This window comes from Canis lupus, chromosome 9 (assembly GCF_048164855.1).
Source record: "Canis lupus baileyi chromosome 9, mCanLup2.hap1, whole genome shotgun sequence".
Lineage (NCBI taxonomy): Eukaryota > Metazoa > Chordata > Mammalia > Carnivora > Canidae > Canis > Canis lupus.
The window spans coordinates 76905489-76918983 of NC_132846.1; the positions used below are offsets into that span (position 1 = coordinate 76905489).

Consider the following 13495-nt stretch of genomic DNA (forward strand, 5'->3'; position numbering starts at 1 on the left):
ACTAATAAATTGAAATTTCTCCAGAAAATGACCTATACTGATGTGTGTCTTTGGAAATACACGCAGAAACTCAAAAAGAACTGTGCTTAGAACTTCATATAGTCAGAAGGCTATCTACACAAATTGCTATAGAATTGTGGTGCCTCACTTGTGCTGGCTTTTAAATACATGAATGTAAGTCTGGAGCTGGTTATATACTTGGAGGATATGCAAAAAAGGACCTCCCTCCACTGATTAAACCAGCCCAGTCCTTACCCTGTGGCCGGGAGAGCAGTCCCAGCCTCAGGATCCCCAGGTGACCCTATTCAGTGATCAGGACACAACGCAGACAAACCACCATGAAGTCTGTGTTCGGCTGGGTTTTCCTTGTCGCTATTTTAAAAGGTAATTCATAGAGAACCAAAGACATTGAGTCTTTGAGTGGAGATATGTGAGAGAAACTGGGGATGTGGGACAGTATCCTGACCAGGATGTCTTGTTTCTGCAGGTGTCCAGGGTGAAGTGCAGCTGGTGGAGTCTGGGGGAGACCTGGTGAAGCCTGGGAGGTCCCTGAGACTCTCCTGTGTGGCCTCTGGTTTCACCTTCAGTAGCAATGAAATGAACTGGGTCCGCCAGGCTCCAGGGAAGGGGCTGCAGTGGGTCGCAGCTATTAGCAGTAATGGAAGTAGCACATACTATGCAGACGCTGTGAAGGGCCGATTCACCATCTCCAGAGACAACGCCAAGAACACGCTGTATCTACAGATGAACAGCCTGAGAGCCGAGGACACGGCTGTGTATTACTGTGCAGACACAATGAGGGGACCTCATTGTGAGCCCAGACACAAACCTCCCTGCAGAAGGAGATCAGGACCACCAAGGGGTGCGCACTCCTCACCACGTCTATCTTGAAGTCCCACGAGCAGGTGCAGAGGGTGGTTCTGGGCAGGTTTCCTGTCAGGGTCTGGGCTTCCTCTCCAAGGAGAAGTTTCCCCCAGGGAGCCCCTCTGAACACTTGATCATGTGTTTACCTATTCAGTCTCTTTCTAAGAGACTTAGAATTCAACCATAGCACCTGCACTTACTTGTACTTAACTTTTCCTGACCCGAAATATTAATCAATTACAAATAACTCCATTCACATCATCTGAACCTTTTCATGAGTCCTAGTGGCTCGCACTGTGGATCACAGGACCCCAAGGTAACATGCTGTCTTGCACATCTCGGTATAGAGGAATCCCCAATCAACACAAGAGAAAAGAAACATAATACAAAAATGTGAATAAAAGCCTGGGAGTGAGAGAGATTCCCAGCATGACATGGTAGGGAAGTGGACTCAGAGGTCATTCACACACACACACAATAATGAGAGTATAACCTTTCATCACCTTCACCTTCATGTCTGACGAGAGCCAGGCCAGCCTCTCATCATGTCACAAATGCCTGTATGGTGCCAGGGAATGACACTGGCTCTGGGTGTGTGTTGTGGGCCGGTGGTAGGGATGGCGTTCTGCTCCAAGAAGGGGTTGTGTGGAGTCAGTGTCCCAACTTCATCAAAAGAGGGAACTCCTGGGTTATTGTTTGATTTCTTTCCTTTGTGTGGAGGAGAAGAATGAGGAGGGAATTTCAGGGAGCTCTCAGTTAATAAAGACTGGATATGGTGTGAGGAATTTCACTAAACCAGGGTAAACCTAGAAGGACAAAAGAGAAACATGGTCATTCTCAGTAGACAAGTGTCTGAATCATATGGAAAGGAGATGAATAATATATGGAAGCAGCACGAAACTTTAAATAATAATACAAATAGGCCAAGATCCTACCCAGGTCTCAGATGGATGCTGGCCTCTTCCCAAGGAACCATCTGGTTCTGAAGGTCATCTGTACTTGGTGTGCTCAGCGACCAGAAGCTTCTACTGGACCATGAGGATACTCAGGGTGAGGAGCTGGATTGAAGGACCTTCGACCTTCAGGGTAGAACTCATGGATCCTTCAGGTGCTTATGTCAGCTAACTGGTTGTGACCTTTACCATCCCTGTGGTGAAACCTAATGTCCATGTGATGGGAGGAGGAGGTGGAGCCTTAAGGTCCAATTAGTTTAGGAGATGCAGCCTTATGATGGGATCAGGGCACTTATACACCAGGACTGGGAAAGCTCTTTGCACCCTGGCCCATTTTGAAGTGCCTGGGAAAGGATGGGGTAGGATGTGGGAGCTCTCCAGACACCACAGCTTCCTGCACCTAGACCTCAGACAACCCAGACACCAGATCTGTGAGAATGAGTGTCTGTTGTTTGATCTGCCCAGCTCATGTATGATGTTCCAACAGGGGACATGGGCTTAAGTAATTTTTTTCTTTAATTAATTTGAATTTACCAACATGCACTATACCCTCAGTGTTCATCACATCACGTAAACTCAACTCCCATCACCCAGTTACACCATTCCCCTCCTCCTCCCTTCCAGTGACCCTCATTTTTTCCCCAGAGTTAAGTGTCTTTCATGATTTGTCTTCCTCTCTAGTCTTACCCCACTAAGTTTCACTCCTTCCCTTATGGTCTCTTTCAAAATCAATGAGACCATATCATTGCCTTTCTGTTATTGATTTATTTTTCTCACAATAATGACTCCAGTTCCATGCATGTTGACAGAAATATTATTTCATGTTATTCATTATGTCTGACGGCTATGTAATATCCCATCGTATATATAAAGCACATCTTTTTTTGTATATTGTCTATTGGAGTGAGATTTGCCAACATATAGCATAATACCCAGTGCTCATCCCATCAAGTGCCCCCCTCAGTGCCTGTCACCCAGTCACCCCCATCCCCTGCCCACTTCCCCATCCACTACCCCTTGTTCTTTTCCCAGAGTTAGGAGTCTCTCAACTTCTGTCACCATCTCTGATATTTCCACTCATTTTCTTTCCATTCTCCTATGATCCCTTTCACTGTTTTTATATTCCCCAAGAATGAGACCATAAAATGTTTTTCCTTCTCCAATGGACTTATTTCACTCAGCATAATATCCTCCAGTTCCATCCACGTCAAAGCAATTGGTGGGTATTCGTCGTTTCTAATGGCTGAGTAACATCCCACTGTATACATAGATCACAGCTTCTTTATCCATTCATCTGTCAATAGACACTGAGGCTCCTTCCACTGTTTGACTGTTGTGGACTTTGCTGCTTTGAACATTGATATGCAAGTGTCTCTTCATTTCACTAAATCTGTGTCTTTGTGGTAAATAGCCTGTAGTGCAGTGGCTGGCTCCCGGGGTGGCTCTATTCTCACGTTTTCAGGACATTCCATTCTGTTTTCTGTACCGGCTCAACAAGCCTAATTCCCACCAGGAATGAAAGAGGTTTCCACTTTCTCAATATCCTCCCTTATATTTGTTGTTTCTGGCCTTTTTACTTTATCCATTCTGAGTTGTATAAGTGGGATCTTAGTGTGGTTTTCATTTGTATTTCCCTGATGACAAGTCATGTGGATCATTTTTTGTCCTCTGCCTGTTGGCCATTTGTCGGTCTTCTTTGGAGAAAAGCCTTTTCATGTATTCTCCCCATTTCTTGACTGGATTGATTGTTATGTTGGGTGCTGAATTTGTTAAGGAAATATCTTGTCCTATTCTGTAGGCTGCCTTTTGTTTTGTCACCTGTTGTATTGTTGTACAGATTCTATCTTGATAAAGTCATAACAGTTTATTTTTCCCTTTGTTTCCTATGCCTTTTGAGAGATGCCTTCTTAGCAGTCACTGAAACTGAGGACAAAAAGATGCTACCTGAATTCACCTCTAGGATTTGGATGAATTGCTGTCTCAGATTTCAGTATTTCATTATTTTGAGATTATCTTTGTGCTTTGTGTAGCAGAATGGTCCACTTTCATTCTTATGCAGGTGGCTGTCCAATTTTTTTCAGATCCATTTGTTGATGTGTCTTTCTTTGATTAGATATTTTTTTCTTGCTTTTTGAGGAGTAGTTGTCCATAGAGCTGAGGGTCCCTTTCTGCACTCTCTACTCTGTTCAATTGAATTGATCTATGTGTTGTTTTTGCCAGTTCCACGCTATCTTGATGATAAAGGCTTTATAATAGAGCTTGTCTGAAAACCTTGTTATGCTCTCCAGCTGTAGTTTTGTTTCTGTAGTTGTTGTTGTTGTTTTTTCTGTTGTTTTTTTTTTCCAAAATGATTCTACCTGTTTGGCAACTTAGGATAAAATTTGAAGAAGACACAAAGAGATGGAAAACATTCTGTGCTTACAGATTAGAACAACGAATATTGTCAGGGCACCTGTGTTGCTCAGAGGTTGAGTGTCTGCAATTGGCTGTGGTTGTGATCCTGGGTTCCTGGGATGGTGTCCTGCATCAGGCTTTTGGAAGGGAGCCTGTTTCTCCCTCTGCCTCTGTAACTCTCCTGAATAAATAAATAAATCTTTAAAATAAAAACAAAATTATTTTGGATCCCTGGGTGGCTCAGCGGTTTGGCGCCTCCCTTTGACCCAGGGTGCCATCTTGGCGTCCCAGGATTGTGTCCCACGTCGGGCTCCGGGCATGGTCCTCCTTCTCACTCAGACTGTGCCTCTGCCTCTCTCTCTCTCTCTCTCTATCATTAATGAATAAATAAAATCTTTAAAAAAAAACAAAAATAAATCCTGTGAAAATCTCTGGTTGCCCAGAACCTTCTACATATTCAAAGCAATCCTTGTGAAAGCATCCTGGACAGTTTTCAGAGTATGAACATATAATCCTAAGATTTTTATGGCACACGCAGAGACATTCGGGACACATGGATGCATTGTCATGACTCTGCTGTATTTGTTATGAGAAGTATCATGTAACCACCCTCATCCAGTGAAGGGTGCATTTCTCAACTGGAACTAGGACTAGTCTTTTGCAAACCATAGGTATCTGTCAAAAAGTCACTGTGGACACACTAAACAGGAGAACAATGATACAAGAGAGTCAGAGATACTCAGACACTTTGGAACTTCAGTTTAGGAGGTTCTGTTATAACGTTTCCAGATGAATATGTGATGACCCAGTGGGATTTGTGTCTCATCATCACCTTACAGGGTTGTGTTGTACTGATGGCCTTTAGGTGTGTCCCTTGTCACTGGATGAACATTTGGTGCCCCGTGTCCTCATTTCAACCCACCTGCATCTGTGACTCTCCCTTTGGCCGTGAGATCAGTTTCCCTTTAGGATTTCCTCAATGGAACCCCTCAAGGTTCCTGCACAACTTATTTGGCCTTTATCATTTTATTTAAATGCAATCATTTTTGTCATGGAATTTGCAACAACCAGGTAACATGACCTGGTTATGTCAATATCTAACAGCTCTACCATCCTATTCCATAGTCTACGTGTGAACTTATATGATAGTGAATCTATTTCAGGGAGGGTAAGTCCACTCATAATCAGCAAGGCAGGGGAGCAGCTCTGAATGCTCAGAAGCAGGGCATTGGTTGGTTCTGATGATTTCATCAACATTTATACAAATACCAGCTGTCCCCAGATATGAACACTCAGAAAATAGATGTGAGATGATAGAGCAAGGGATGGAGCACACAGTTCCTCTTGCAGTGTGCAGCCCTGGACCTACTGGGCTTACATGGAAGTCTAAATGCACAGTGCAATTGGCAATGGATTGTTATCATTTGCTGTTGGTGTTGTTTCCTCTATAGATGCTCACACCCCACCTTGTTGAAGCCTGTCTTGGGGTATTGTGACTCTTCCTGGTTGCATTGGAGAGCCGTTATGAACAGGGCCACCTACCTCTCTGTGTGTGTGTGTCTCTCATGAATAAATAAAACATTAAAAAAACAAAGATGGAATGGGCTAGATTTGGAAACAGAACAAAAGTCCTGTATGCACCCCACAGGGTCAGGGGGTCTGATCTAAGAAAACCAAAATTATGGTTGATCAGAGGCACAAATTGAAATTGGTTTGAAACGGAAAATTCCTGCTGCATTTGTTATCAAAAATACCTGATAAATCCATAGAAGAGGTTCATGGTAGATAGTTTTCTTCTCTTAGATGGAATATAGTATTTGAATGTAAAAAGAATTCATGAAAAACTTACAGTTGCAAAGCAGCACCATACTGTTAGTTTAGGAGGGATAAGAAAAATAGAAATATAGGGTATACAATGGAAAATGTTCGTTCTGACACAAGTTTATTATATCCCAATCTCTGCTTGAATGAGCTCATTCTGCATCAGGTAAGCTCATCAAAGTGATTACAGAAGATCACAGAGTTAACTGCAGTGGAACACAGTGACTGAGTTGTTAGAGACTTACAAATAGAACTGAATTACCTGAAACCCTCTGAAATTCAGCTAAATTCTAAATTTAGAATTGCAGGAATATTATAGGCAAGACTCCGTGTCTTTGTGAAGTGGACACAGGCGTCTTTTGGTCGGTTGGCTCTGCTGGCAGTCTTCCTGATGCATGTGATCCATTCAAAGTTGAAACGTGTTAGATTTGGAGGCAGAAGACAAGTCCTGCACATAGCCCTTAGGGTCAGGGGGAATGATCTGAGAAATTCAAAATTAAGTTCGATTAAAGGCATAGATTGAAAAGAATTGAAACTGAATTTTTCTGCCACATTTGTTATCAAAAATACCTTTTATAAAAATACATCATTTTTTTAATAATAAATTTATTTTTTATTGATGCTCAATTTGCCAACATACAGAATAACACACAGTGCTCATCCCACCAAGTGCTCCCCTCCGTGCCCATTACCCAGTCACCCCAACACTCCGCCTACCTCCCCTTCCACTACCCCTTGTTCATTTCCAAGAGTTAGGTTTCTCTCATGTTGTGTCACCCTCACAGAAATTTTCACTCATCTTCTCTCCTTTCTCTCTATTCCCTTTCACTAATTTTTATATTCCTCAAATGAATGAGACCATATAATGTTTATCCATTTCCAATTGACTTTTTTAATCAGCATACTACCCTCCAGGTCCATCCACATCAAAGCAAAAGGTGGGTATTTGCCATTTCTAATGGCTGAGTAATATTCCATTGTATACATAGACCACATCTTCTTTGATACAATAATATTTTTATTTTATTTATTTTTTATAATACATTTATTTTTATTGGTGTTCAATTTGCCAACATACAGATAACACCCAGTGCTCATCCCGTCGAGTGCCCCCCTCACTGCCCGTCACCCATTCACCCCCAGCCCCTGCCCCCCTCCCCTTCCACTACCTCTAGTTCATTTCCCAGAGTCAGGAGTCTTTACGTTCTGTCTCCCTTTCTGATATTTCCCACACATTTCTTCTCCCTTCCCTTATATTCCCTTTCACTATTATTTATATTCCCCAAATGAATGAGAACATATAATGTTTGTCCTCTGATTGACTTACTTCACTCAGCATACTACCCTCCAGTTCCATCCACGTTGATTTCTAGCAGCAATGTCCACAATAGCCAACTCTGGAAGGAGCCTCGATGTCCATTGAAAGATGAATGGATAAAGAAGATGTGGTTTATGTATACAATGGAATATTACTCAGCCATTAGAAAAGAGAAATACCTATCATTTGCTACATTAATATTTTTACATAAAATAGTTTTATTTTTTGTTACATTGAATTAGCCAACTTATACTACATACTTCTTTTCTGATGTTCAATAATCCATCAGGTGCTTGTAACAGTATTGATGACATCATTTACCCTCTTTAATGCACATCACACAATGACCCAATAGACCCACTAACCTCCCCAGTATTATACCTCATTCTGTTTCCTATAGTTAATGGTTTCTCATGTTCTGTCCCCCTCTCTAATGATTACCAGGCTTGCCAACATTAGCCAATGTTACTTTGAAAGGTTATGTATATTCCACGTTAGACAGAAATGATATAATTGTCCTCTGATTGACTTATTTTACTCAGCAAAATACCCTCCAGTTCCATCAATATCAATGTAAATGGTAGGTATTTGATATTTCTGACGGCAGAGTAATATCCCATTGTATATACTACACATGATATTTATCCATTCTTCTGTGGTGGACATCATGTCTCCCTCCACAGTTCGGCTATTGTGTACTTTGCTGCTATGAACACTGGGGTTCCAGTGCCCTTTGCATCACTAAATCTGTGTGCTTGGGGTAAATACCTAGTAATACAATTCCTGGAGCATATGCCATTCACGACAAAGGAAAGAACCAGAGGTAATACTCTCTGCCATAGATCTAATTAAGAAGGATAAAGTAAAAAATAAGAGCTCAAATACAGGATATTAATTTAAAAGTTACTAGTTGCATTTCAGGAAAGCTAAAACACACTACATTATAACTTAATGTAGAAATGAACCAATTCAGTTGTAAATTAAAAGTGATCAATGTGAGATAGAGTCTAAACTAGATGCTGTAACAGCCATGGTAAATGAGGTCGAATGGAGCATAGGTGACATCGAAGACCAGGTGATAGAAAGGAATGAAGGTGTGGAAAGTAGAGACACACAAATAATGGACCATGAGAGGCTTGAAAAATCACTAGTGCCATTAGTTCAAACTAAATTAAAATATTAAGGGCCCATTAAGGGAAGGAAGAGAGAGAAGGACAGAATGTATATTTGAGAAAAACATAGCAAAGACTCTTTTTCTTTCTTTTTTTGAAAGATTTAATTTATGTATTCATGAGAGACATAGAGAGGCAAAGACAAAGGCAGAGAGAGGAGCAGGCTCCATGCAGGGAGCCTGATGTGGGACTTGATACTGTGTCTACAGGATCATACCCTGGGTCAAAGGCAGGTGCTGAACAGCTGAGCCACCCAGGAGTTCCAGCAGACTCTCTCTTTTTCAATAAAAAGACACATCTAGGTTGAAAGTGAGGGAGAAAACTCCCACTAATCATGTCAATGAACATCAAGAGGAAGGAAGAGGAGCAATGCTTATAGGAGCTGATCTAGAATTTAAAACAAAGCCTATAATAAAGGATGAAGAAGGATACTATATCATAAAAATTGTTTATCCAACAGAAGATCTACCTTTTCAAAATATTCACACTGCTAACTTCGGAGAAGACAAGTGCACAAACCAATTAACCCTAAACTTAATGACACTCATGGCTACTATTACCTTTACAGTGGGGACTTTAATGTCCCCTGATATCAGTGAGAATTATCTAAGCAGAAGCTCAATAAGAAACAAGGGATTTGAGAGACATAATGGATCAGACATACTTCACAAATATATCAGGGCATTTTTCCCAAAGGAGAGTACACGTTCTTCTTTATTGTACATGGAAAATACTCCAGAATTGTTCATACACATGGTCACAACTCATGTGTCAAGTGGTACAGAATGGTTGAATTCACTCCATGAATAGGTTCAGACCAATATGCTATGAAACAAGTCAAAACCAATAAAAACATGGAAGGCCCCTAAATGATAATGTGATACTACCTCACACCAGTGAGAATAGGGAAAATTAAGAAGATATGAAAGAACAAATGCTGAAGTGGATGTGGAGAAGGGGAACCCTCTTGCATTGTTGGTGAGAATGTGAACTGGTGCAATCACTCTGGAAACCTGTGTGGAGGTTCCTCAAAGAGTTAAAAATAGAACCGTCTTACGACCCAGAAATTGCACTGCTGGGGATTTACCTGAAAGATATAGATGCCGTGAAATGCCAGGACACCTGCTCTCCCATACCTATAGCAGCAATGTCCAGAATAACCAAACTGTGGAAGGAGCCCTGGTGTTCATCGAAAGATAAATGGATAAGGAACATGTATTCTATATTTACAATGGCATATTCCTCAGCCACCACAGCGGAGGAATACCCACCAATTGCTTCACTGTGAGTGGAACTGGAGGGTATTATGCTGAGTGATGTAGGTCAATTGGAGGACAAACATTATATGGTCTCATTCATTCAGGTAATATAAAAAATGGTGTAAAGAATTATAGAGGAAATGAGGGAAAAATATTTGGAAAAAATTAGAGAGGGTGACAAAATATGAGGGAATTCTAAATCTGGGAAACGAATAAGAGGTAGTGGGAAGAGAAGTGGATGGGGGCATGGGGTGACTGGGTGAAGGGCATTGAGGAGAACACTTGACCAGATGAGTCTGGGGTGCTATGCTATATGTTGGAAATCAACCTTCAATTAAAAAATATATAACAAATAAATAAACGTACATAAAAGGACATCTTATTGAAGAAGAAATGAATCAATGAAGAAATTAAAGAATTTAAGCAAAATTTTAATCAATGAACATTAAATCACAATCATACAATCCAGTATGTCTCTCAAAACCCTTGTTTCCTGGTAAAGCTCTGGGACACATCAAAAGCCACCCACAAAGGGAACAACAGAGCAACACAGGTCTTCTCCAGGACCTGATTAAAATGGGAGCATATCCAGTGCATTAGCAGAGTGAAGATTAGGGTGAAACATCTTGCCAGGCTACTGCTCCCCTTGTTTCCCCCCACTCCACCTGCATGGGCTCCCTGTTCAGTCATGGGCTGGTGAAGATGGATGGGTAGACATGTGGACACCTGTGTCTCAAATCTGTGCACATCAAGATATCCATGGACGATTGTTAACAGAGTGTAAACATCGTGCACATACCTCTAGAACATGGACATGACGTCCCACAAAAAGGCTCACTGTTCCTCCTACACAGATTCAATACCCATGCTGCTGGACGCTATGTCCTATCACATGAGGCAGGACACTGATGAGGATTGATAGCAAATCGAACTCCAATAAAAAGTATACATTAATCAATTAATTAATTAATCTTATAAATTAAAAAATAGCATATATTTTTATTTTTCACACCCTTTTTGAACTTGGCTGCAGCAACTTCTTGCATGATTCATCTATGAAGGCAAGAGAAAGAAAAGCAAAATTGAATTATTGGGACTCCATCAAGATAAAAAGCTTCTGCACATCAAAGGAAACAGTCAACAAAATGAAAAGACAACCTACAGGATGGTAGCAAATATTTGCAAATGATCTATCAGATAAAGGGCTAGTATCCAAGATCTATAAAGAACTTATTAAACTCAACAGCAAAGAACAACATAATCCGAGTAGGCTCAGAAGGGTCAGTGAAACTGTAGAAAAAAAAGAAAAATAAACCTATGATTTCTATGAAAGAAATCTGCTCTGCAGCAAAAAGAAAATCAAGGGCTGGATGCAATTTATAAGTGCACCAGAAATCATCAAATGATGAGGAAAAATCGTAACCAAAGAGCAATGGCTGTATGGTATAAACATTCCAGAAAACGTATGAAAGACAGTAAGGAATATACAAGTAGATAGAACATATTTATTCTCATATATTAGTAGAATGAATATTGATAAAATATCTATGCTACCAAAAGCAAGTGACACATTCAAAGCCATCCGTATTAAAATATCGCCAGAATTTTTCAAAGAGCTAGAGAAAACAATCACATAATTTTTAGGGAACCACAAAGACCTCAAATAGCCAAAGCAATCCTGAAAAAGTAAAGCAAGGCTGTAGATATCCCGATTCTGGTTGTTGAGGTAAATTACAACGTTGTGATCCTCAGGACACTATGGTACTGGCACAAATACAGACGTATAGATAAATAGAAAAGTTTGAGATCCCAGAAATGGAACCTGAAGTCTGTGGTCATAAATCCTGACAAAACAGGAAAGCATATCCAATGGATAAAAAGAAAGTCTCTTCAACAAATGGCACTGAGAATATTGGAGACCCACATGCAGAAGAATGAAAGGGGACGCTTTTCTTACATCATTCACAACAATGGACTCAAAGTTGACGAAGTATCTCAATGAGTCGGAAAACCATCAGAATCCTCAGGAGAACTAGGCAGCACCTTTTCTACCTCAGCTGCAACCACTTCTAGACGTGTCTCCAGAGGCAAGGGAAAGAAATGGAAAATGAAGTATGGGGACTTCATCAAGAAAGAGCATTTTCACAGCAAAGGAATCAGTGTATTTAAAAGGCAACCTACAGAATGGGAGAAGATATTTGGAAGTGTCTTATCAGATTAAAGGCTCAAATTCATATCTAAAATGAATATATCAAATAAAATGAATGTATCAAGCTCAACAGCCACCAGTATCTCCAATGAGAATTGGGCAGAAGTTGTGAACAGACTTCCTGTCCTGTCCTGAAATCCCACATCACACCATATATTAGGGAGCTCATCCTCATGCAAAACGAAATTCATTTGCTCTCGTAGATTTGCCATATATCAAACAAAATATTAGAAGAAAGTGTCTGACAGAAGAGAAGGAAAACATCAATGCCCCCAATTCAAACATTACCGTAGAAATGAGGCAGTAATAAAATAAAAGATTTTAAATTCATTCAACAGGAAAAAAATAATTTGTTTACATATACATAGTCAACGAGGAAAATCATTCCAAAAAAAAAAAAAAACTTAAAAGTAAGTAATGAACTCAGGGAAAATTCAGGATTACAAATCAAAATAGACTATAAAGTTAATTTCTACACACTAACAACAAATTTTTTGTATAAAATATACAAAACATTCCCCTTTACACTGGTATTAAAAATATATTTATGATCACACTTACTTAAGAAGAAAAAAATGCTTTTTAAAAATGGACTATATTAATGTGAGACATTCAAAATTCACAGAAATGTAAAGATAAATACGTTGATTGAAGAATATCATAAATCCACTGTGCCACCAAAAGAATGTGATCTACCGTTGTGAAGTAATGTTTGTATATAGCTTGTAAAGAAATGAATCTAAGACTGGAGCTGACTATCTAGTCAGAGGACACACAAATAAGGATGTCCCTACACTGATTAAACCAGCTCAGCCCTGACCCTAAAGCTGGAGAGGAGCCCCAGGCCCCGGATCCCCAGTTGACACCATTCAGTGCTCATGAGACAACACAGACAAACCACCATGGAGTCTGTGCTCAGCTGGGTTTTCCTTGTAGAAAGTAAATTATTTTTTATAAGGTAATTCATGGAGAACAAGGGAAGTTGAGTCTATGAGTGGAGCTGAGTGAGAGAAACAGGGGATGTGGGACAGTTTCCTGACGAGGATGTCTTGTGTCTACAGGTGTCCAGGGTGAGGTGCAGCTGGTGGTGTCTGGGGGAGACCTGGTGAAGCCTGGGGGGTCCCTGAGACGCTCCTCTGTGTCCTCTGGATTCACCTTCAGTATCTACTGCATGTGATGGGTCTGTCAGGCTCCAGGGAAGGGGCTGCAGTGAGTCGCATACAGTAACAGTGGTGGAAGTAGCACAAGGTACACAGACGTTGTGAAGGGCTGATTCACCACCTCCAGAGACAATGCCAAGTACACGCTGTATCTGCAGATGAACAGCCTGAGAGCTGAGGACACAGCGGTGTATTACTGTGCAGGTGACAAAGTGAGGGGACCTCAGTGTGAGTCCAGACACAAACCTCCCTGTAGAAGGGGATCGGGACCACCAGGGGGTGCACACTCCTCACCACTTTTGTCTTGAAGGCCCATGAGCAGGTGTAGATGGAGGTTCTGGGTAG

The 13495-nt window shown here is 40.8% G+C and overlaps 1 gene segment (V, D, J or C); it reads left to right on the plus strand.

The window, feature by feature from the left end:
• Positions 1-263: 263 nt before the first annotated feature.
• LOC140639544 (immunoglobulin heavy variable 3-23-like) lies at positions 264-4084 on the plus strand. The segment is given in 3 exon segments: positions 264-384; positions 488-811; positions 4038-4084. Coding segments are annotated over 3 exon segments (417 nt in total).
• The last annotated feature ends 9411 nt before the right edge of the window (positions 4085-13495 follow it).